This window comes from Physcomitrium patens, chromosome 10 (assembly GCF_059467195.1).
Source record: "Physcomitrium patens ecotype Gransden chromosome 10, ASM5946719v1, whole genome shotgun sequence".
Taxonomy (NCBI): domain Eukaryota; kingdom Viridiplantae; phylum Streptophyta; class Bryopsida; order Funariales; family Funariaceae; genus Physcomitrium; species Physcomitrium patens.
The window spans coordinates 2,988,561-3,015,024 of NC_143419.1; the positions used below are offsets into that span (position 1 = coordinate 2,988,561).

At 34.7% G+C, this 26,464-nt stretch overlaps 2 protein-coding genes across 10 annotated transcripts; one reads left to right on the plus strand and one right to left on the minus strand.

Annotated features, from left to right (window-relative positions):
• Nucleotides 1-1,981: 1,981 nt before the first annotated feature.
• Nucleotides 1,982-9,745, minus strand: LOC112287681 (PH, RCC1 and FYVE domains-containing protein 1). 4 transcript variants are annotated; one of them, XM_024530950.3, is made up of 10 exons: nt 9,323-9,745; nt 8,552-8,703; nt 7,628-7,714; nt 7,195-7,284; nt 6,885-6,971; nt 6,448-6,639; nt 3,903-6,104; nt 3,476-3,622; nt 2,717-3,282; nt 1,982-2,543 (listed from the first exon to the last, which is right to left on the minus strand). In XM_024530950.3, the coding sequence occupies exons 2-10, from the start codon at nt 8,642-8,644 to the stop codon at nt 2,339-2,341; spliced, it is 3,669 nt and encodes a 1,222-aa protein (XP_024386718.1). In that variant the 5' UTR covers nt 8,645-8,703; nt 9,323-9,745; the 3' UTR covers nt 1,982-2,338. The 4 variants fall into 4 exon arrangements, with proteins under 4 accessions (XP_024386718.1, XP_090109570.1, XP_090109572.1 ...); XM_090253444.1 differs by having other exon boundaries at nt 8,552-8,945; XM_090253446.1 differs by lacking the exon at nt 9,323-9,745 and adding an exon at nt 9,063-9,305 and having other exon boundaries at nt 8,552-8,945.
• Nucleotides 9,746-23,361: 13,616 nt separating this feature from the next.
• LOC112287213 (uncharacterized) lies at nt 23,362-25,685 on the plus strand. Of its 6 annotated transcripts, none has more exons than XR_016504960.1 (4): nt 23,363-23,504; nt 24,048-24,201; nt 24,511-25,190; nt 25,513-25,685. XR_016504960.1 is itself a non-coding variant. In XM_024529996.2 (3 exons), exons 2-3 carry the CDS (start codon nt 24,076-24,078, stop codon nt 24,904-24,906), a joined length of 522 nt encoding a protein of 173 aa, XP_024385764.1. In that variant the 5' UTR covers nt 23,362-23,504; nt 24,055-24,075; the 3' UTR covers nt 24,907-25,346. The 6 variants fall into 6 exon arrangements, 4 of the variants coding, with proteins under 4 accessions (XP_024385764.1, XP_024385761.1, XP_024385762.1 ...); XR_016504961.1 differs by lacking the exon at nt 23,363-23,504 and adding an exon at nt 23,633-23,775; XM_024529996.2 differs by lacking the exon at nt 25,513-25,685 and having other exon boundaries at nt 23,362-23,504; nt 24,055-24,201; nt 24,511-25,346.
• The last annotated feature ends 779 nt before the right edge of the window (nt 25,686-26,464 follow it).

Below are 26,464 nucleotides of genomic sequence, written 5' to 3' on the forward strand. Positions count from 1 at the left end.
ATTTTATGATTATAATAGTGATTATTATTATTAATATAATATGTATGCACATAATGTTTTTATTATGAACACTCTTTGGATTATAAATTCTATTTTGGAGCATATCTTATAATTTTAGGATTAAAAAAATTATTTTTCAAACAAAATTTTGATATTATTTGTAGAAATATACTACATCAATTGAACTCATATAGTTTCTTTGTATGGTTATAATTTAGTAAGAGTCTGTTGCATATAGAATTTCTATTGAGTTTATTATAAATAGTTTTTAGTTAAAATTTATTTCTATCACTTATAATAGTTAATTTAATGTAAATTCACTGAAACAAATACTTCAATTAGAAAACCAATTAAAGGTTATAAGGATTGTTTTATAATTTGATAAGAAAAGTTTAAAGAAAATAGATTATTATTATTATTATTTTAAATTTATCCTAAATTAGATGATGATTAGATAATAGATTAAATACAATAATATTTCTATGATGAATTTTTGATAAACATTCAAAAAGAATTAATACATACCAATCAAACAAATTACAAATTTTAGAATTTAAGCTACAATATGTCATGAAATATTATGATATTGATTGTAATTTTAATAGACTTATAATTTTTTTTATAAAAAAATATTACTAAGTATTAATTTGTAGTTTACTAAATGTATTAAACTTTTTATTGTTAAAAATATTAAAAGTAGCATAAATAAAATATTCATTTAAATTTTGAAAAAGTTTAATACAAAATATTAAATAAGAAGAATGCATTGTGTAATGTATTGGCTAAAGCAAAAAGGATTATATATTTTAGTAGCAAAACAAGTAAAACTTTAAAAACATCCAAATAGAAAATATGATTTAATATTCTTATTGAAATTAAGAGTGGATAGCTAAATTGAGGAATGAATAGCAAAAAGATAAAATAATAGTTGATTTTTTTGTTTTTTTATAATTACTTATAAATTAAACTTTATAAATAAAAACAATAAAAGATAAAAAAATATTGTATGGATTAAGAATATATACCTTATTTTGAATTTTATTAATTTATTAATTTTAATAAATTTCCATTTATTTAAGATAACAACTTAGTGTCTAGAAACTCAATCCTTAAATAATACATATTTTTTAAATATAGAAATAAATAATCAAATGATTTAATTATGCTATAACTCTAAATCCATAAGATTCAAAGGCATTTTTAAACCAACATAATATTATATGTATTTTTTTTACACTTTTGATTTTAATATATGAAAATATATACTTCAAAATATCACACCAAATATTGAATAAGATCAAAATAAGATTGCATGAGTACACGAGAGTTTAATAACACAGTTTCTGCAAGTTGTTGCCATTTCATATGCTGGCAATCCATTACTATAATTTGTGAAAATACCAAATACTAATACTAATACTGTTCAAAGCGAACTTAATCTTCAAAGAGAATGAACATAAGTTGATGGTGTAAACAGTAGTAAACAAATCAAGCTCGGCAATTCAAAATTCAAATTATTGCTTGCACAGAAATGCTGTAGACAGTACATACACATATATATCCGATACACAAACCAACAAACAGATCACCAACAGTGGGTTTCTTATCAAAATACACACTTATAGTGAATAAAGAATATATATGTTACAAACTATTCACACATCTTGCTCCTCCAGCTTGTGCTTCCAAACACAACCCACATGCCCAAGGACTGCTCTTCCTTGTGCAGTTCAGGAGTGTGAGCATGGGGTGTACCCTAATGGCAGTTTAACCATGTCTAGAATATCATTTTAACTTCCAGGATACACTGTGGCAGATGTATCTATCAACTCTGGACAGTACAGGATTATCTACTGCATTCATGAAAGAGAAATAAACTCTCCACCCAGTTCGGCCATCATCCAGGGAATTCAAGACATTAAGCAGGAAAGATAACTTCTAGTCATCAGTCTTCCACGTACGAGACCTACCGAGACATTCCTTCCACCATCAAAAATTTGAAATTTTAAAAATAAAATAAAAACCTGTTCACTCCGCATTAAACTCCTACTTGGAAAGAGCTGCCCCTAATGTTGCGGTGGCCATCATGATATCACACATTGAAAACACGAAGCCGCAACCAACTACAGACAACACTGTCCCTCAGATCGAAGTGAATACTAAGTGAGAATGCTGCATTCTATCATGAGTAATCTCACAAGAGGGCAACAATGTGTTACCGCTTCTCCAATGTAACAAATATTCTGTCGTAGCTTTCACAGGATTCAAAAAACACTTCTCCATGTTACTTTACCATCCTTGCGGAAAAATCTACACTAAAATGCTCAACACCAATGTGTTAGTATGAACCCGGCCTGGAAGTGAAAGGAAACGGCCTTCCATCATCACCTTGTCTGCTTCCCACAGGCATAGCAGTTGAACTGAGAGCTCCACTTGGGTTGCTCCCTCTATCGACTCCACCTCGTACATTGTACTGTTCATGTACTCTCACCCGATTCTCTGCCCACCACTGCTCAGCCTCCCTTTCACTGAATCGTTTTCGACTGCACCATCCGAGCCGAAAGAAAACTTAGAGAGGGCAAAGTACTTTTAGCTCGCATTCACAAGGCTCTACAAACAATAATAAACTACAGCAGTAAAAAGAAAGAACGTTATGCAAAATGAGGTACTGGTAATCGCTGGATATCATTATTATACCAACTTTCAGATATTCTACCTGAATCGCACGCGTTTCAAATCTTTCCCGCCTCCTGGAAGAGCTGTCAATGTGATATACACTCCAGGTTCATCTTGCTCTACCCACTCTGTCTCGGGTTCTCTTACACTCTCAAACGACACAGAAGTTCCTGATGTTATGATTCTTTCTTCATTACGTTGTGCTGTATCAAATCCATTCGTGTCTCCTTCTGCCAATCTAGTCGCCATTCGCCCACTTCCTCCAACTCTGCCTAATGCACTGCCAATTTCGGCCTCCGTGCCAGTATGAGGACTTGAAGTGGAACGAGGACTGTCAAGTCGTTGCGATCCCCGTCCCGACAGAGGACTTGATGCTGAATGTGGGCTGGCCACCCCATTTGCTTCAAAATCAGGAACATTGATTGCTGGGTTTGAACTAAATTGCTGAAAGGGCAGACCCAATCCTTCGCTCCCAACTGCTCCCAGTGCATCAAAATCAGCACTGCCTAGGGCACTATTTGAAACGTCAAGACGGGACAATGACCCCGATCGAGAGTGAAACTGCCTGAAAGTACCTGTAGGCAACTTCTCTGCCATCTCTTTCAACTGCAAAAACGCGAAATTCATTTCAAGCTATGTCAGGATCAGGACTACTAAAAAGTGAGCAACATTTAGGATAGACCTGCATTACTAACATACCATCCTTCAGCATTCACAGATGCTATAATTAGGTGATAGCTTAGCAGCCTTCTTGTAAAGGTTTAGTCAAATTCACCTACTAATTTGTACAACAATATACCTGGGAAGTGAGTGACTTGATAACTTCCTTTGCGGCTCTGGACTTTGCAGCTTCTTCTGTTGCCAAAGAAATAGCATTCTGAAGTTGCTGAGCTGAACGCTGAACCTCCTTCTCATGATTTTGAAGCTGACGGGCTAAACTCTCTACCTGCACGACAGCCAGACTCCTAACCAATTTCAAACACATCTTATAGTCCTCAGGCGCACTGAATCCCATTCATAAAAATAACTCGTCATCACACAGAAGGTACAAGAAACAAAAATATTCAAGAAGAGACTGGACACCTTGGATCAATAACAAGCTGATAATATTTCACTCGTCACTACACTTTCACTGACTATGTAACAAATCAGTGACCTATAGACCTTGAGCAAAATCAATCGTCAGCGCATGTCACACTAAACTCTAAACGGGGAGAGAATATTACCTGCGACCTCAATTGAATATTTTCATCACTCAAGGCATCATTCGTTTTCTTCAAATCCTCCACAACCGTCTTTGGTATCACCAACCCAGACCCCGTTGGCGTTGGTGTCGTCGACCGAGGAGGACTCGACCGCCGAGAAAGGGGCGACACCGCTCTTGATACCGCTCGACCAGCCACCGCCGAGCTCGATACCGCCACCGGACCGTTCAGACCCGTTTGGAATGGGGGTTTCGAGAACCCCGCCGGAACGCTAACCGCACCCCACGTCGCCCCGCTACTCACACCATTCGGAGCAGGGGATATTCGACTTGATGAATTCTCTGGCTTCTTGCCACGCTTGGTTCCCGACTTCCCCTCCCCCACCTTTCCAAACTCCAATGTGATTGGAGGCCTTCCAGTGTTCGGCCCCTGGGGCCGTGGAGCTCGAAACTCACCTTTACCGGACCCATCTTTCACCTCCACTCCTCGATTGCGGTTTGGAACACTCCGTTTTGACAGGGCCGCCACCCCTCCCAACCCACCCTCACCCGCCTTTCGAAGCTTCAGGAAGCATGGGTCGCACACCCGAAACGGCTTCCCTGGATTCGGAGCCAGTGACGCCTTCAGAGCTTTTTTCGAACTGCAAGCGTGACAGTACACCAGCCCACAATTGTAGCAGTTGTGCCGCTTCCGAGTAAATCCAAATGGCTGCTTGCACCCCGAGCACGCATTCTGGTCCGCACCAGACAACCACTTATGCAGGCATATAGCTGCTGTGAATGTCGCACCACACGCTATGCTCTTGACTTGCTTTTCCTTCAGCGCTTCAACAAGGGTCGGCGTGTTCCTATCCTCCAGGTCCCCATGCCCCAACCGCCCATTCGCACCCTTACCCCATGTGTACACCTCCGAATTGTGGGTCAGAACAGCCACGTGATGTGCTCCGCAGGCAATGTCTTCCACATATGCCTCCACCAGCTTCCCCTCTACCAGCCCTGGCAGCTTTCCATCCGCCTGTGGATCCCCCAACTGCCCGTACGTCGAACTCCCCATGGTGAACACCCCTCCCTTCGTCGTCAGTGCCACTGTCAAGCTATACCCACAGGCCACCTGCCGGAAATTGTGATCCACCAGCGCAGCAACGCACGTAGGCACCAGCCGCTGTTCCTTGTCGCCATGGCCCAATCGCCCCTTTTCACCGTCCCCCCAAGTGAATAACTTCCCAGACGAACAGCTACCCGCACTCGAACTTCCCACCATTACCTCCACCACTGCTGCAGTATGCCACACTCCGCAAGCCGCCCTCACCGTCCTCAAACCCTTCAAGGACTCCACCTCTCGGGGAGAATATGCGCTCTTTCTGTCGTTGTGCCCTAGCACCCCGAATGTGCCGTCCCCGAACGTGAAAAGCAGCCCTGTCGTCGTCACCAGCGCGGTGTGCCAAGGACCACATGCGATCGATGCCACTCGCAGCCCCTCGAGTGGCCCGTTCACTCGCTTCGGTATCCAGTGGCTGATGTCGTTGCCATGACCCAGCAGTCCAAGGTTGTGTGTGCCGTCGCCCCAACTGTACAAATCGCCGGATAGCGTCACTGCACAAGCATGGTACTCCCCGCATGCCACAACCTCCGTTGTCGATGATGCTAAAGCTTCCACCAACTGAGGGTGTGACACATCACAATCCACTCCGTGTCCAAGCCGCCCGCCCGACTCTTCCCCCCAAGTGAACACCTCCCCTTGCTTTGTCACTAGTGCCGCATGCTTTCCTCCACATGCAATGAGCTGCACGTCCAAAACCAAGGCAGATTCCAAAGGTTTGGGAAGAAGAGCATCCAGATTGATAGCTCCACCGCTGCCGATCCTGTGTATACCACCTCCTAAAATACCATCGCCTACTCCTTCCCCCCACATATACACATCGCCGAGCGGTTCAGCATAGTGTAAGCCGTCCTCGCCATGTTGGGAGCTCTGACTCGAAGAACTCACAGCACTTGACATGCTGATCCTGTAATTGTCAGATTGGCCGGCACCAGCCAGCCTAAGATGTGCACTCACACTGTCGGAACCCATAGACGAACTCCCAGAATGCATCGATCCTCCTACAGAACCTGCGTCAAAGTTGTTCTTTGAATCTATTGTAGATGTTGGACCTCCAAGGTATCCTTTCTCAGATTGCAAAGGGCTGCCTATGAAACTGGAAGTTTTGAAGAAATCCCCGCTTTCCTGGCAAAATAAATTCACAGATTTATGAACAAATAATTTCAGTTATCAATACACACAATATCATCTCTGGAAAAGCTTCATAACCAGAAATCGCAGCAACAGCGGAGTTACGTCAATCAAGCTGTCAAATGCTCAGCCTTTGAACTTAGTCAAAAGTAACAATTGAAGTGTTTATCAAGAATTATCCACAACTCGACTTAAAATAAATAGGAAAAGCCCACATAACTTCACCCACCAATCATCGCCATCAGGCGTAACAACTAAAAGAACTTCACATGAAGCTTCCATGGGATGATTAGATGTAATACGTCACAACTAGTTTGGGAAAACCATGAACACGCACCTGCTGCAGATTGTCAGTGCTTCCAAATGGTGATGTCAAAGGTGAACTATTCCTCGTGAGTGCTGGACTGACGATATCCACAGTTCGTTCATGCCTTACATTATTGAACTTAGACTTTCGCAACTGAGCACCAGCAACAGAGGCCTTCAGACCTACAAACCACACTTCGGCCTCGTCTTTATCTTTGCATATCTGCAAACAAACACATGCCGGCCACACACGCTTACTCCCTCATCCACTCTTCTTAGATGGTTACTTCGTCCAAAGAAAGTGGTTCACACAAATTACTTCGGTTTTCAATGAATACCCATAAACAGCTCCACCACCCAGTCAACTCCAATATTAAACACAGCAATACCACTACCTCCACCACTTTTGCAAGTCCTCCGCCAGTATTGAGCGTTACATTTTTTTTATGACAACAACAGGATACTCACCACATCTAGAGATCTTTCCTCATTCGAATGTAACAGCGAAAGCGACTGACACTCCTTTTCTGGTCTTGGATAACGTAGGAAAACTGGCTGTTGCGACATCCACACATCTGTCAGTGCTTCGCACTTGGAGATAAACAAAAGGTCTGGAATAAAATCATTTTAATTTTACAACCCTAAAGAAAGATTCCTCCAGTTAGAACACCGCTGATGAGAAAATCGCGAGTGGGAACTTCCTGTTCATAGTACAACACACAATGCACCCGGAACAGTACCTACATATTATTTATTATCGATTTAGTGAGGCACTTACTGTACGCTGGCCAGGTATAATTCTAGATACCGTACTTAACCATAGTCTCTTTTCCTCTCCCCCTGAATACCATATCAATGCATTCTCATCCTGCGCACAGTTACCGTGAATTAGAAATTCGCATACTCAAAAGCGTCGACGGTGGTTCGAAATTTCATGAGGAAGCGCTCGCAAGCACCCTAAGCTTCGCATCAAGCATGATGTGAACAGCCTAACAGAAAATGCATGAACCCGATAGAGATTAACAGCGGGCATCAAAACATAATCCGCGGGTCTTGATTGTCCGTATCTCAAACCCAGAGATGGATTTTACACAAATAAAATGGAACTAAAGTGTCTTTATAGAATTGAGGTGTGTAAAAGCTGAGAACACCAAATAAAATTCGGCGCAGGTGCGGCATGGCCACGACAGGCATGTTGCACCAATACTTACGCTAGACAGTTTGAACGGACAAAATTTTGGCTTCCCGCGCCGACCGTACTTCAAGAGCTGAGCACCTTTCTTCAGTGCAGTGATGGCCTTCACCCAATAAAATGTAGCAGATCAGATCGCAAGACAACCATTTGAGTACGATTATCGAATAAGAGGAAAAATCTGGTAGAAGTAGACGAAGCAAGTCAAAGATTCATCCTTTTGTTTGTAATTCATATGCTAAGATCCTGAACGATCTCTTCAGAAGCTAGCACTTCATCCAAGCATGACTACATCAACATTTCAGCATCGCTTCAGGACCACCTTTCCGCATTTCTAGCATGAGTTATAATCATGATGGAACAATCGAATTCTTTTCTTGTGAGCCATCCATCTACGATGGTTTAGACACACTAATTTCACATAATTTTCATGTATACGATAGGACGAAAAAACATCACGCCACAATTATGGACAACACGTAATGAAGAGATAAAATCATGTTCATTAACATCTTTTAAGCATTGAGGACCACAACAACCATAAATGCGGTAATTCGATTGAGCTGACGTATAAATAAACACTACCACTTATGACACAATTAGAACCTCAAAACTAGGACAAGAATATACAGACATTTAGTACAAATTCGCCTCAGCTCGAGACGATCCAATTGCATCTTCTCTCACCATATTCAAGCCAGTTCACACTGACTGTCTTCACTCGACAAGAAGGTTAAATAAGATAAGTCATATAATTGCAGTTATAGAAATCAGGGCAATGCTTCTTGCGAAAGTAGTGAATCAAGAATAACAATGATCATTCGAACAGGTTCGGTAGAACACCTAAGAAGAAAAAAAATATCGAGGAACCCTAGTTTCTGCACTCAGAATGACAGCCATCATTCAACTAGACGTTGACAAGGGCTTCTCCAAGGATCCCTACCTGTTCAATATCGCGCTCCAGAACTCCATGACGTGATTGATCTGCCATTCGCTGTCCAGCCTGGACTGAGAGCCTCGCTTTCCTAACTGACATTACAACTGCTAAACTTCGCAGCTTTCACAACCCAGCGCCTCGGAGAAACGAAAACGGTGCTGGTACATTTGTGATGCCCACATTGATCATCAATATCTTTGGCCATCACTTATCGCCAGTCTACAGGAAACTTGTTCTGGTCCTTGAAGATACAAAAATTCGTATGTAGTGTTCCAGAAGCCCACGTGAATCAAAAACAATTACAACGAACCCTGTGAGTCCTTAGATAATAGACTCATTCCAGTAGCACGGTGGTCTTCTACAGCTACAACAAGCTCACCGCACTCAAAGCACAGATCCCCTGAATCCGAACACAGGAACAGTAACTCAGCATCGGCAACGAAAATCACTACATTAAAGAGGATCCTAAGCAAGGAAGGAACAAACGGGCACAATAAAGTACTCGTTGAGATGTCACCTAAGAAATATAAAACAAAGTAATAAAACCATCAAAATTTCGCTCCAGGCGTAATCCTCCCACAATCTGCTGTGCTCCTACACGGCTAAACCGAGAAACTCATCTCGCCCATCAAAATCCGATGCGCACAATAGCTGAACCTACGCCGAAATCACGCTACAGATGTTTCCACATTCCCTCATCGCGCCTCTCATCTGCACACCATCACACACACCAAAAAAAAAAAAAAAAAAAAAAAAAAAAAAAACCCTAACACTCACCTCTCATTTGCCGCACTTCCTACACATCCACCATTCCTCCCGCTGTTCCAATTCCTCTCTCACATCCTACTCCATCGCGCGCAAAAAAAATTGTTCCATAAATTCTAGTTCCGATGCCGTAGCACCTAGCAACCTTTCAATCTCATCCGCCACCCGCTCCCTCCCGCCTGCTCATCTAACATCGCACAACCATTCTCGGATGATCACAAATCCATGACAACTTTCCTCGCCTCTTCCAAGCACACACTTCCTCTACTAAGAACCCGCAGAACTCCACTGACCCGTCCCAATCACTCCCAACCCCGAATCCCCACTACAACCCCGTTGCCTGCAACGCCACTGCACCCTAGGAACCGAGAGAGGGTGGGCAAGCGTATTGGCGTGAGGGGAGGGGAGGGTTGGAGCGAGACCAGGACGACGACGAGGAGGCAGAATGACGACGGAGATGCACTGCACACGATGAGATGGTGACGATGCACGGAAATTAGATGACGTTTGGTTAACGACGTTGCCCCCTCGTTCTTCATCCGTCAGGCCGACGTACTCCGGTTGGCATTGTGGAGTATAAAACACGGGTTTTCTTCGATCCGCGAGCTAAACCTGCCGGAAAGGTCGCTCCTTGCCCACCCTCCAAATTATTTCCACGCTTTCTCGCTCCTCGCTGCCCCGCTCTTGTGCTTGCTGGTGCTTTATAGTTCCGTCTTTCGATCCTCCGGGTCTTTATCCTTCCTTCTTTCAAGCCTCCCCCTCTTTACCTTCTCTTCTTTCGAGCTTCTCTCTCTCTTTACCTTCTTTCTCTTCTTTCGAGCTTCTCTCTCTCTTTACCTTCTTTCTCTTCTTTCGAGCTTCTCTCTCTCTGTACCACCTCTTCTTTCGAACTTCAGTTTCCTTTACCGGGGTTGCGGTTCTTCTCCATTTTCTTCTCCATTCTTTATCGGTTTGCATGGTCATAATAATGAATGTGTTTTATTTTCGAGTATAAACATAATTTGACCATATTTGTATTTAAAAATTTAAAAATTGTCATTACCTGTATTTTATATCAAACCTCTGCTTCCAGGTTATAACAATAAAAGTATACTGTTATTCACTTTTGATGTATACTTTTACACAAAGTGTAGCTGACTTCAGTGTGTGATGTTAAACTATTTATTTTGGAAAATTTTAGTTTTTGAGAAGAAAAATATTTAAATGCCAAACTTACTTCATTTAAGTTATCAAATAAAATTATAACATGCATTTTTTTATCACAAATGGTAGGTTGAGTTGGTTTTTATTGTGTGATTATATATAACTCCTATTAGACATTTTGTGTTTGATATGTAGATAATTGACAATATATTACTACCAATTGACAACTTATAGCCACTATAAATTGGTAGTACTATCATATAGTTATAAATGACCTAACAAGATTATTATCCCTCAAGCCAAATAAACCTTTGTATTAAGCTATTGTTAGAACGTTAATACTAAAAAATATAATTAGATTGCAAACTTATGTTATAAAAGTCTAAAACTAAAGTTCACTTCATGTGATTAGTTCTCTTGAATCTTCTTTGATTAGGTAGTAAGCTTAATTGTATTTGTATTATTAAGCTTCTATCTTAGCAATATATTTCTTCATGTTTTTTATATGGTATAATAGCTTAGTACTTTAGATTGTCCTTTATATGTTGAATAAATTATGCGAGTTTATTTATACAATATGTTAAGGACAAGAACTTGATAAAAACAAATAAACAAGTGAGACTTCTCTCAAAGAAAAATGACAAAATAGAAATAGCTCAATATGTATATTAAGAAAATTGGAATGACTATTGTCAAAAGACAAGAAAACTAGGGACCCTTGAAACTAGACTGAAAGCAAAAAAAGAGTTGACAAGAGTGAAGAGGGCTTCACTCTTGTCTCTTTATATACTATCTAACAAGGAGCTATATGGCAATGTTCTATAGGATCTACAATATGTGTTGACTTTATAGGACACATGCCTTGACTTATAAGGCAAGTTTTTCTACGTGTGGACCACATAGTAAGCTTGGTCTTCAAGCTAACAACATTTGTGGTACATGGCCAACTTGTTGCCCACGTTTTTAATCCAAAAAGTCAATTAAAGATACCTATAAAGTCAAAGTAGTGTCTTTGAAGCTTGTAAATAACTTCTATAGAAAATATTATAGAATTAACTTACTTTTTCCTATTTTTACTTACTTCTACTTATTTATATATGTAAATATTAGTTTACATGTATATGTCAGTGACATTACCCCCCCTTCTAGGGATGAGTTCCATGAAGAGCGGTCATCATATGTTGAAAAAATCTATGATGTGACAAATTGTATTTGCCACATAGTCTGATCTTTGTTCTCTTCGAAGATGATTGATAGGGCCTCTCAACCATTGATAGTATCTAAGCCTTTGACAGTCCAACTTATCACAAGGACGAGTGGTCTTGTTATTACGACGAAGTAACCATACCTTGTCACCCATGTGGAATGGTGGTTGTTCCTTTCGATAGACATCCGCATTGATCTTTTGTTATTCTTGAGTTTCTTTTAACTGCGCCTTCATCGTTGCATGTAGCTCTCACAAATGAATTGCCAAATCTTTTGCTGCAAGATTATCAACTTTTGAAAAGTCAAAAATATCAAGTCGTGGATGATAACCATAATTGATAAAGAAAGGTGTTTGTTTTGTAGAAGAATGTATCGTATTATTGTAAGCAAACTCTGCCAATGACAAAAGAGTTGTCCAATCATCGTGTTGGTAGTTAATGGTACATCATAAATACTACTCCAAAACTTGATTAACACGCTCCGTTTGTCCATTAGTTTGAGGATGGAGTGTCGAAGATAGTTTTATATCCACTTTTAGAATCTTGAAAGAATCTACCAAAATCTTAATACAAACTGAGTTCCTCTATTTGATATAATGTCCTTGGATAATCGATGATAGTAATAGATATTGACAAGAAAGAGCTTAGTTGTTTCTTCACATGTGATGGATTTTGTACATGGTACAAAATGTGCCATCTTGGTAAAACCATCTACTACCACAAATATAGAGTCATGAGAACCTGAGATTGGAAGATCTAAAATAAAATCCATAGAAATAGAAGACCATGGTTGTTTTGGAATGGGTAATGGCTGTAGAGTCTATAAGGTCGATGACAAGGAGTTTTTAATCTTGAACAAATATCACAAGATTGTACAAAATCTTTGACTGCCTTCTACATTTGAGGCCACCAAAAATCCCTAGATATTAGTTCCAAAGTTTTATTGTACCCAAAATCTCCTACTGCTGGAAAGTCATGACAAGCTTAAAGAACACATAATCAAGCTTCACCTTCTGGAACATATAGGCGTACCTCAAAATATAGTAGATTATTCTTGAATTTAAACTCGAAAGTATCATGAGACTTTGAAGGATTTTCTTTAATATCACAAATAAGAGGATCAAAAGACATACTTAACTAAACTTGATTAATGAAAGTTGAATCAATAGTTAGTGTTGATTTCATTACTCGAGGATGAAGATGCTCTAGCTTCAAGAGAATTGTCTGTTGTTGATCAAAAGCATCATCTTCTTCCTTTAGTGCAAGGTAAGATCGTCTAGAAAGTGCATCTGACAAACCTTGTTATTTTCTTAGTTAATAAATGATCTTGAATTCAAATCTTAACAAAGACATACTCCAATGGGCTTGGCGACGATTCAAAATATATGCTAACATAAAATATTCAAGGTTCTTATGATCCATATACACGGTGACTAGGGTAGAAGCACCTTCTACATAATGGTGCCATTCTTGAAACAAATCCACGATTGCAAGAAATTCTTTATCATGGATCTCATAGTTGATCTCGGTTGCTGAAAAAAATTTAGAATAAAAAGCTATTGGATGAAGTTTATTATCTGTTCTCATTTGTGACAATACGACATCCAAAGCAAATTTTAATGCATCTATTTTCATAAAAATAGCTTAGAAAAATCAACACAATACAAGATTGGTGTGGAAACAAAGGTTGTCTTCAAAGCTTCAAATGCTACTTCTGCTTCTTGATTCCATTGAAATTTATCTTTACAAGTCAAATGTGTAAGTGGAGCTACAACTTGAGATAAGTCTTTCATGAAGATTTGATAGTAGTTGGCAAATCCCAAAAAGCATTGGACATCTCTTACCGTTTTTGTGATCTTTCAATCTATAATAGCTTGAATTTTCTTAGGATCCATCAAATGTCCATCATTTGAAATGATGTATCCTAAAAAGTAGACTTCAGTAGTATGAAATATACACTTTTATATCTTAGCATAGAATCCCATATGTCTTAGTTTTTGTAACACATGACAAATATGAACTTCATGTTCTTCTAAGTTCTTAGAATAAATTAAGATATTGTCTAGGTAACAGACAATAGAATCATCTAAAAACTCTCAAAAGTCATCATTCATTAGATGTTGGATATTACTCGTGCATTTGTAAGTCCAAAAGATATGATGGTGCATTTGTAAGTCCAAAAGACATGATGGTGGATTTGAAATGTCCATACCTTATTCGAAACACATTCTTCCATTCATCTCCTTTTTTGATGCGTACCAGATTGTATGCTCCTTGTAGATCTATTTTTGTATAAATCTTAGCTTGATTCAATTGATCAAAGAGTCCAGATATCAAAGGTAGCGGATACTTGTTCTTGATGGTGATTTTGTTGAGTCCTTGATAATCGACACACATCTGTAATGATCCATCTTTTTTCTTTACAAATTAAATTCGAGCTCTTGTTAGAGATTTTGGAATGGCATATGAAGTTCTTGGCCAAATTTTCTTCAATATACTCCTTGAGTTCTGCTAACTCATTTTGTGATAAATTGTAGATTGATCCAAATGGCCGTTGTGCTCTTTCTTGAAGGTCAATTGAGCAGTCATAGGAATAATGTTTTAGAAGAGAATCCACATTCTTCTTCTCAAATACATCTTGAAAATCTTGATATTGGCTTAGAATGTGACTTGAAATCTTTCCACTAGTAGAAATAGGTGTGGCATAAATGGCACAAGGTGATCCTTCTTTTGCAACATGCAAGAAAGCTCTTGCATCTAAAAATACAAGTTTAATTTTACTAGACTTATGACTTCCTACTTGATTAACTATGCTCTTAATTATACTTTCAAAAAAGCCAAGACTACGAGAAGTCCAATGTATTTTAGGATTATATTTTTTTAGCCATGATAAACCTAAAATGACTGGATTAGAAGGAGATCTAATGATATTAAATATTAGAAAGCTACTATGACTATTAGTTGCTACTTCTATAGGAAGGATTTCATGAATAACATCTTCTGAAGACAACAGACGACTATCTATGACTTCTACATGAACAGATTTAGTTTTCTTCAGTAAAAATATGCTATGTATTTTCAGCAAATTCTTCATCTAAAAAACATGCTCAGGCTCGTAAATCTAACAAGACAGAGGTTTTGTAATGTTTAGGTCCTAAAATAAAATTTATCGTAAAACAATGAAAGGATTCTGAGGAGAGAATAGGACCTTCACCAGGTATTATACAAGGTTCCTACTGCACAGTCCCTATTGTAGCTAGACAAATTTGTTTTCCGACATATTATCTTCTTTGATTGCCGTACTCTTCATTTTATGGCTATGTCACTTCTTTGGAAAATGTTGAGTAGTGTGCTTAGATTCTCTACAATATAAGCACAATCCTTCATGACAATGATAAGTCTTTTCTTGCTAAATAAGATATTTGAAATGTACCGCATCAATTTGCATATCCTCTACTTCCAAATATATGTGTTGAAGAGATGTTGGTGTTGTCATTGAATTATAATAACGTTGAGGTCTACTTGTATGGTTCTCAGATTGAAATTCAAAAAGACGATTGTCATACTTCACAACAAAGTCAATTGCTTGACTCAATGTTTGAGGATCAGGTAAGTTGAGCATTAATTTTTTTTACCTCATATTGTAATCCGTAGAGAAATTGGCTAATAAATGTAGTATCATCTCACTTGATATCAGTTACAAGGTGTTGAAACTATGAAGCGTACAACATTACTAATCGATTGCCTTGTCGCAAAATATAGATCTGATTGGTTGCAACATGAATTGCATCATGTTCTCTATATATGGATCGAAAATTCTCTAAAAAAGCCTTAAGATTATGCAATATTAGATCTCGTTATTCAAAAAAAGATGAAACCATGATAATGTTGAATTTGAAAGAAGCATATCAATGAATCTAACTTTCAATCTTGGAATTGGATAGCTTTGAGGTTGAGATTCAATCACAAGTTATATTTAATTAATAAATTATCTAAACTTTGATTTGGTGCCATCAAACTTCTTGAGTAGGGCAATTCTAGGTTTTCTAACACTGGAAGGGCATTCCACTATAAGAGAAGGGAGACGATTTGGTGCAAATGTTGAAGCAACTCCAATCATTTCTATATCTTCACTTCTTGCAAATCTTGTTGCTCCTTGTAGTGGTAAATTAAATTGATGCGTTGCAAGCATTAACTCCCTAAATTGTTCTTGCATTTGTACCATTGCATTCTTCATTTCAGCAAGTTTTGTCATGATAACACTTAGAGAAAAAAAATGTCTAATATTGCTTAAGAAAAATAGAAGAGAGGACTTGAGAACAAAGAAAATACAAAGGACAATATCAGTTTAGAAGAGGGTAATCCACAACTTCTAATATGCTTATGTCTTATCAAGAGAAAGGGGTTATCCACTCTTAATCAAGATTAGACAAAGCTCTAATATTGTAAGTGTACTCTTTTCAATCTGTTAAGGATAAGAACTTGATAAAAATAAATAAACAAGTGAGACTTTTTTCAAAGAAAAATAAAAAAATAGAAATAACTCAATATGTATATTAAAAAAGAAACTGGAATGGCTATTGCCAAAAGACAAGAAAACTATAGACCCTTGAAATTAGATTAGAAGTAAAAAAAAGAGTTGACAAGAGTGAAAAAGGCTTCACTCTTGCCTTTATATATACTATCTATCTAGGAGCTATGTGGCGACATTCTATAGGACTTCCAAAAACGTGTTAACTTTGCTCAACATGTATCTTAACTTGCAAGGCATGTTTTTTTTGTGGGCGCCACATAGTAAGCTTCTTCTACAAGCTATTCTTCTACAAGCTATTATTCATATCACTTAGGTAATAATTACTGTAAATATATGTCCATGACATTAGATCATGTATTATAATATGTTTGAAGTCATATAAATTTGCAAGTGATTGGTTATTAACATAAAGATTATACAAAAAATATTGACAATTAATATTTAATTATTGAATATATATTTTTATTGATTGATAGTGCTATTAATTGGAATATCAAAAAATATGTGATGGTTGTATTTTCTACCACCAAAGTAGAGTATATGGCAATTACTAAAGGAACAAAAGAAATAATTTGGCTTTATAAATTTGTAACCGGATATAGATAAGATAATTATATAGATAATTAGAACCATGGAAGTTTTTATAATTGGGGTTAGGTTAGTGGATCAGGTAGGATCCACCATAGAACATTGTAAAAAGGATTTAGGATAGTTATTTATATGTGGCCTACCATAGAACCTTCTAGAAGAAAGCTTATGGCGGTTATCTAGGTAGGATCCACTATAGAACTTTCTAGAAAAGATGTTTAAGGCCGTTGTCTAGGTAGAGCCCACTACCTAGGAATATTTTAGAAAGTCTAAGGTGGTGGAACAAGGTATAAATAGGATTGGTGATGGCTTTTTGGGGCATTTGGTCAGGTATGGCTTCAAACCCTTTCTCTTAGTAAAGTTTGGATTTACATCTTTTTGTTTTGATTTATTCTGTTTTGTTTTTGTTTGCTCAGTTTTATCTTTCATGTGTTATTCTGTTTAGTTCCATTCACTTTTATTTTGGTCTATTTTTTCCTATTTTGTGAGGATGCCTTATGTTGTGGATTGAAAGGATCTTGGATTTTTGAATTGATCTACTCCTATTTCAAATTATTCAAAGATATTGGATTTTCACAAAATGGTTCTATGACTATTTTCAATAATAATCAAAGTTGTATTTTTCTTTCAAAGAAGCTTATGTTCTATTCTTATACTAAGTATGTTAAAATTTAATATTTCTTTATTTGTAAGAAGATTAAGAATGACAAGATTGACTTAGTTATTTTATAAGACTTAAGACATAATTGTGCATATTTTGACTACAGGTGTAATTCCTAAAAAATATTATGAAGTCAAAGAAATGATGAAAATCATCAAAATGGATTAATTTAATATGTCATGAAGTGGAAGTATTAAAATAATGTTTAGATTTATATATAAATTTTATTAGATATTATGAATTTGACTAATATATAGATAGTTGGTACTAGATTACTACTAATTTATAACTTGTAGCTGCTATAAGTTGGTGGTACTACTATATATTCATAAATAGTCTAATAAGATAATTATTCTTAAATAAAATAGACCTTGGTGATAAAAAATTATTAGTAATTTTTTATTAAAATATAATTATTATTAGAATATAGACTTATGTTATAAAAGTCTAAAGTCAAGTTTTACTTTATGTCTTTAGTTTTTTTCAATCATCTTTAGTTAAGTAATTAATTCGTTTTGTATTTGCAATAATAAGCTTTTATCTTAGCAATATTCTTCTTCATATTTTCTTATATTTGAATGTTATAAATATTTATCTTGTATTGTACATATATGATAAAAATTCAAAAACATTACAAAATCATTATACTTAAAAATAATAAATAAAAATTAAAAAATTACATATAAAAATAAAATCATTAATTAAACTTAATTTTTTATTTTTTTAATATTTATAATTTTTTATATATGAGTATTTATATTTGAATCATATATATATATATATATATATATATATATATATAGAGAGAGAGAGAGAGAGAGAGAGAGAGAGAGAGAAAAAAAATACTATTGCTATTGCAATTAAAACTTTAATTTATTTTTAATAAAATTTAATTTAATTTCTACATAATTTGAAATATATAAATATAATAAATAATTTTTTTTTGCCACGTGAATTTTATAGGAATATTTTATTTTTGAAATATTAAGATGAAAGATGAATGGGTTTTAAGATATTTGTTGCTAGAATACTGGTTGCTAGTAATTATGTTTTTTGATATTTTTTTGCAATACTAAAAAAATTTGATTTGTTTCACAAATATGTGTAATTCTTTAAACAATAAAATGGATAAGAAATAATACAAAATCGTTTTGAATTATTACCTTAATAATTAAAAAAATTCAATAAATCATATTTACCATGTCAAACCATATAACTATGTCATGAACTATTGATAGATATCGTATTAAAAAATTTAAATAAATATCCAGTCACATTAAATAATGATTTTGAGATATGTTTTTATATATTTTACATAATTTTTTTTTGTACATGATACTTTTTAAGAAATTTTACAAGCTTAATTTTTTTATTTGAAGAAAATATTCCAAATCATATTGTATTCTACTACAAATTTGTAAAAATACAAGTTCTTTCAAACGATTTTTATATCAATAATGCTAAAAACACATTATATAATTGGTAAGGTTGAATGTGAATAAATTTTATTCAATCATATTTTACACGGATAAAATATGTATCCTTTACAAACAAATTTAAATGTATATATTGTTATTTTTACTTTATAACTATATTTATGAATACTTTATTATGTCTTAGGATTTGAAATCATTAAAATTTATACAATTCCTACTTTTCTAGAATTGGAATTAATATAAATATTTCAACCATCAAATAACATATATATATATATATATATATATATATATATAACATGTATTTAATCCCTTGTCTCTTATAGTTAATTATATGCACACCAAGACGGAAATAACTTGAATTTTATATAATCTTTTTTATTACATAAAGACTTATATTTATTTAATTAAATTACGATTTTATGTCATAAAAATCTACTATTCACACAAAAAGTTACAACCATAACCAATGTTTTCTCTTTATAATACATAAAGTATGTTTAAATATTTTGAAAAATACAAATAAAACTTCTGAAGTTGCATAAGATAAAAATCTACAAAATTATTATTATCTGAAAAACTTTGTGATTATATTCAATATATATTAAAGAAAGAGAGTGACATAGTATAAACTATATAATAAATAAAAATAAAAGGTACAAGGTGAAAAAATCTATAATTTAGTTGTAAGTTATTATATGTATATAAGTAATTTATGAAGATAAAATTTAAAAAATTATCATAAACTTATAATAGAATTGGTTGCATAAATATCTTATAATTTTGTCTAATAACTATACATTAAAAATATTATTGGAATTAATTAATACACCTAAAGATATATAATTCTTACTTTATTTTATCCTCAAATGAAAATAAATAATACGAAATATATTTTATAATGACATTTGTTAGAAAAATATATAAGAATTTAATTAATTAATATCTTATAACTTTTTTTGTTAATATTTTTTAATAATAATAAAAAAATTAATTATGTAGAAATTATTATTTTAAAATAAATGTGTTAAAGAATATAATTGGTGTGGTTTATTTTATTTTATTTTTATTTTTTTCTTTCTTTTTTTCACAATGTCTACTCAATGCTATGAATAAAAAAATAAATAAAAAATAAAAAAGAGTAAGCATGTTTACATGTTTTAAATTATTTTTTAAAAAATAATGTGTATATATATATATATATATATATATATATATATATATGTGTGTATTATTTATTAATTTATTTAATTATAAAAAAATAATTATAGGTATTTATAATTATAAGTATATTAGTCTTTATGTTGCCTCATAAGATTATTATTTCTAAGTCAAATATTTATTGATAGTAGGTTGTTTGTTATAGCATCTATTTGTAATATTTTAGATAATTTATACACTTTTGAAATTTTAATAATATGTATATATATATATATATATATATATATATATATATATATATATATATATATATATATATATATAGATTATTAACAAAACATGCTTCACCTTTCTTGTTATTACTTTTGTACTATCTATTAAATATTTTATCGTTTCTATTTTAAATTTATTAATTTATATTAATTTTTTATATTTTATTTTTAGAATACTTACTTTTATAGTATGTAAATACTAAAATATGTAATATTATAATTTTATAATATTTTTTTTTTTATTATATTTGACATCATTATAAACACATTGACTATGGATTAAATTTGTAACATGTATATTTCATTTAAATATATAATATATAAAATTATGTCTTATAAATTTTATATTAACTTTTTAAATAATTATAGGAAAATTTCTACAATATATATATATAATAATTCAATTTAATTTATTATGATCTAAATTGATATTATAATGTTAATAATAAAATTACATATGAATCTATTTATAGAAATATAATTTATTTAATTTTTCATAAATTTAATTATTTGTATAAAATATAATTTTATAATTTTATAATTTTAAAATAAATAAATATTTTTAAATTATATTTTAATTATTCTATTGTATAACTACTACCACTATTTAATTTAACATAAGTATCAATATATACATCACATATTAACATAGTAAATGTCTATATATATCACATCTAAACTATCATGCATCTATTTATGTGTTGATTTACCCATCTATGTATTTGTTTATTTGGCAACTATTTAAAGATAACAATTGTTCTAATCTCTTTTATGATCATGCTTAGCATACACAATTGATTTACCATTGGCAATGGTTGTTGTCACTCAAAATCTCCTATGACAAGGAATTATAATTACAAAAATTGTTGTTGGATAGTTGTATGTTCCAAGGATTAAAAGCTAATATAACATCTTCTTTTTTAGAGTCAAATGTGCTACAATTAAGCCGCAAATCTTATAACAACACACATTCATGCATTGACATCTCATATAACTTCAAAAAATGGCATAAGCAATATGTTAAATAAATTTGTACATATATATTTTTATTTTCAATTTGTGGTTCTTTTTATATAAAAAAATCTAAAATTTAAAAAAATTAATAATATAAAAATTGAAATGATAATTTTAATTTTAAGATTATAACATTGTATGTATATATATATATATATATATATATATATGACTTATTAGGTATTTTTAGATGTAATTTTTTTAAAATACACATTGCAATTAAAAAATTCTTATGAAGTATTGATGAGGTAATCCAAAGAATTTAATTTAATGGTATTTTAAGATTAAATAATAAAATTTTATAAAAAAAGAAAAAAATCTTGTATCTGTATTTTATTTAATTAATTATTCTTTATTTTTTAAATATATATATACACATATATATAATACTTGTAGTTTAATTGTCTTTTGGCTTTGAAGCATGTTTACAATAATATTACTTCAAAACCCAAATAAATTAGAAAATATAAATCAATAAATTGAATAAAGTGATAATTTATTTTTTTTTGTAATAATTATTATTTTGCTACAGCAGTTGTCTAAAAGACTTGTAGAATGGTTCCTCAAAAAATAGATGAAAATGAAAGTTGAGATACACATATAGTTACTTTACATAATTTAAAATCATAACAAGTAATATTATCAGATTTACTAATAACATATATATTCATCCATAAATATGTTCATCTAAACTGTATTATCTCTTATTACACCTCAATTACTTACCTTAACATGATATTTTTAAGCAGACAAGAGAGCTTAATGCCAATATATATATAGAGAGAGAGAGGGAGAAATAAAGACAAAAACTTACATACATATATTAGTTTTTATAATGTTATTGTTTTTACTTATGTATGATTTCCAGAAATCAAATATTATGTTGAAATTATATATAATTATCTAACTACATCATAACACAAAATTAGACAAGCACAATAAAAACACTATTCAACACAAGTTAAGCATGAACAAGAAATCATATGTACCCTTCAACAAACTAACACATAACAAAAGAAAAATGTAAAAACCTGATGTTGTACTACAATGACAACACTCATACAATTCAACAAAACGGTAATGACTAAATTGATACCTCTACACTAACCCTGAAACAATACAACATAGCATGTAGCCATCGTATATTTCTCCCTATAACCAAAATAAAATTATCACGCCACAAACAATCTTTCACAAACAAACCCTTTCTAGATCCATTTCAAAACATCAAAGAAAAAAGAAACACTCACACAGACACACACAGACACACACTGGTAATCCACCATCAGGCTATGTATCCAAACCATTGCATAGCATCAATTTCGTCACAAGTTGAAAATCCTAATGCCAAAGCACTCACTCACTCACACGATTCTAGGGTTTTTCTCACGAGCAAGGGGTTTTCCCCACTGCACCCTTCTCCCAAACCTTCCAGGCTCGTCCTCTCCTGCTGGTTCTGCTTCTTCGGCCTGCTTCCGATTGTGTCGCCGTTGTCGTCGTCGTGATGGTATTCAGCGGCAGAAGGAGTTGAGGAGGAGGGCGGGCTGGAAGGAATCGAGAGAGCAATTTGCGGAGGAGAGTAGGTGCTTGTGGAAGTGGTGGAAGTGGTGGGAGTGGTGGTGATGGCGTGTGCATCGAGAGGCCAGAGGAGGAGGAGGAGTAAGGAGGAGGCCCACTGACCCCATGAGCTCGAAGCGGCGCCGGAGGGAAACAGGGGGACAGCGACATCAGACTGACATCTATTTAAACCCCCCCGCGCCCGCTACCGCCATTGCCTATTCTTAGCTCGATCGCTAGCTCACACACCGTGACGCTTGCTCGCTTGCATGCGCTTGCGTTGTCGCCTGCTGCCTCTCCTTTTTTGGCCTTCCTCCATTTCCCTCGGAGGGATTTGGGTGTACCTGCCACTCAATTCCTGGTTATCTGGATCTTTCCGGCTCGCTGACAAAGCGTGAAGGAGGACCTTGTCAGGCGTTGCGCTTGCCTGTCCAGCCCGCTGCCGTTTGGCGTCCTTGTGGCGAGGCTTTTGTGAGCGATACAGCTGCTGATCAGGCGGAGGAGGTTGTTTAGAGTGGCTGTTTTGCCGGTGCGATGCTTTCATGGTGAGGGAGGAGCATGGTGGATTGAATTGAGATGGTCGTGCTGGGGCGAACTGTGTGACAAGGTGCAGCAAATGAGAGGTGAGAGTGGTAGGATTTTGATGGGGTTGTGGTAGCGACGTGGTCATTGGGGTGGATCGTGGATTGTAGCATTGTTCAATCGAGGACCTCTTTCGGTTCTCAGTGTTCACGCATCTGGTTTCGATGATCGGAATCGGTTTGCGCTGTGGCTGTAGAGGGGTTAAAGAGGGTGATTTGTAGTGTGTGCCTGAAATTTAATACAATTCCTTACGAGCACATGAGTCGAGGGAATTAAGTTGGACGACGAGAAAGTTGTTGGAGACGCCAGAAGGTAGACTTCATCACTTGAGATGCAGGAACTAAAGAACCAGAATTTTGGTTCTCAATCATTCGCAAGTCAATTGTGATTTTATTTTACTTTATTTTATTTTTTCTTGTTTCTTTTTTCGTGCTGGCTGCTTGCGGGTTTTGTTGACTGTTAAGTGTACCTTGTTTGAGTGTGAGTGTCAAACACGTATGTAAATCAGAGGTGCTCTCGTTTTTAACAGTTGTGAAGCCTAATATTAGGGTTTTTGATTTTGTGATAATGTTGTGCTTGCATAGAGCACAGTTAGCGTAGCACCTCAAAACAATGGACTCTCTGGGGGCTGGAGTTGGGGAATTCCGAGCTGAGAATCACAGCGAGGATATCGCTTCGATTCTTACCGCAGCCCGGCGAAACTTGAATGAAGGAAATCCGGTGGCTGCCTTACATGCTGTAAGTCGAGCAGTGGAATTCGGAATTGATTTGAATGGAAGTTAGAGCATCTTAAGTTGTGTAGATGCTATCTAGGCCATGCTAATTTTAGTGTTGATCTCATTGTTATGATTTGTCGACTATCGTTAGGCCAGTGTAGGCAGGGCTGGATTGACTACAAATATCAAAATCCTTTCTCATTGATGCAGTTCGCGATTTGCAACAATTTCGTCACCGAGCTTTTTCAGAATGTGTTTTGGATATTTACCACGCTTAGATATTCTAGTTTTTGTTTTGAGTTCTCATCTGTATAATCATGTTAAATGTCAGGTAGTTGCAGCCCTGCGCAGCATGGGAGGGGAGGAAGCAGTTACTTTAGCATTAAGAAGGGCTCGAGAAGTATACGAGAATGGCACGAGGACAAACGAAGCTACTGACGAAATTACAGTATTATTTGCCCAATGTGCCATTTCCACGCTTCCTCTAAGCATTCCAGACGTATCAGAGCCAATGTCAGTAGAAACAGGGTTACAAGGAGGTACGACGGACAACAGTCACAATGGCGTTCGAACCTCCATACTGGCGGAGACTGGCAGGGAACAGGTGGTTTATGATGCTTCGGTTGACGGGAGTAGCTTCTTGTGTCAACAATGTGGTGGAGTTGTCAGCAATGGACGAAGAGATGAGCATTTCGCTTATTGGTGTTCTGTAGCTCTTCGAAATTGAAATGAAGAAGGTTCAGCAGCACCAGGAAATTTTGCAGGCATTTAATGTTGAGCAAGGAGAACTGTCATAGTTGGAGCACGATGGCTACAATATGCTTTCATATAAATGCAAATAGCCAATCAAGTATTCAGCCTCGTACTACTTAACTCCTGCGACTACTTCGACATATTCCTGGGTATTGAGGAACTCTAACTGTAAAAGATGCTCATGGCATTCTGCAGCATCACAAGGGTGGATGTTGCGAGTGAAGAAGCTGACAGAAGCGCTTTGCAAATATGACCTCCGTAAGAATTGACCATATACTGAAGTTAGCACACAAGTGGGTTCATGAGTTGCTAGCTTGTGTGAGCATAGCTTGTATGCACGCATAACGTGTGATAATGTTTTTCCTCTAATGTAATCATTTTAAAAGAAGTATACTTATATTATTGGTTTGCATACATATGCGTATAATATGTACACTCGTACCTGAAAGGTGTTGAGGGGCTTTGGTCAGGATCATTTGTCACGATATTGTTTGTATTATGACGTGGTACGAACCACGAGCAGGATACGATATGTAAGCTCTCATCTGATAAATTGTGAGTTTTGGACTTCTACATGCAGATTGTCTGGCGACAGGTTTCGTCTGCATTGAATCAAATCACCATTTCAATAGAGAAGAAGTTTCATCCGACGTCCACTGATGCAAGTTTCTTTTGCATCCTGTATCATGTATTATTTTATTTTCTTCACTTTTCAAAATCAGAATTTAAAATAATAAATTTCAATTTTAACAATTTATTGTTTGAACTTGTAATCAATATTGATTGCAGGAACTGTAATGAATATATATAAGCTATATTTTATAGTAACTCGTTTCAAAATGTTTAAAAAAAAATTATTAAATGTATCATTTAAAGATCAATTTATATTAGTAGAAAATTTTATTAATTTTAATTTTTAATCTACAGTGTTTCCAATATCTTTGTTGACTTTACTTTTTGCAGTTGTGTATTATTGAAGGCATGATTTGCTTGGTTTTATTTTACATCCGATATATCCAATTTATTATTAAATCAGATTGTTCAATATATCGATATTACAATATTAGCATTAATATTAAAATCTAATGGAATCTTCTTTGTAAAAGATTTTTTAAATATTTGTCACTGACTATTAATTGCAATGTGTTTAGTAGTTTTGCATGTTTTTTTAGTATTCCAAACCAAGTTTTAATATTAGGATTATCTTTATAATTACCAAACTTTGTAGCTTAGTATAGTTTAAGAACAACAATAATCTATTTTGGAAGATATTTCTATACACATTTATCAATCTTGCTTTGTAACTACAATTGCAACAAAACAATCGACAATATCATGCAATGTCAACCTTCCAACTTCTAAAAGATATCAAAAGCAAATAAAGAAATGTTTCATAGAAATCATACATCATAAAGAGAAAAGTCTTATTTGAAAAATTATTCTATTAGTTTATAATAGAAGAAGAAGAGTGAATCCAAATGCTTCACTCTAAGAAAACCTACTAATTTAAGCAATAGAATAATACTAAGTGT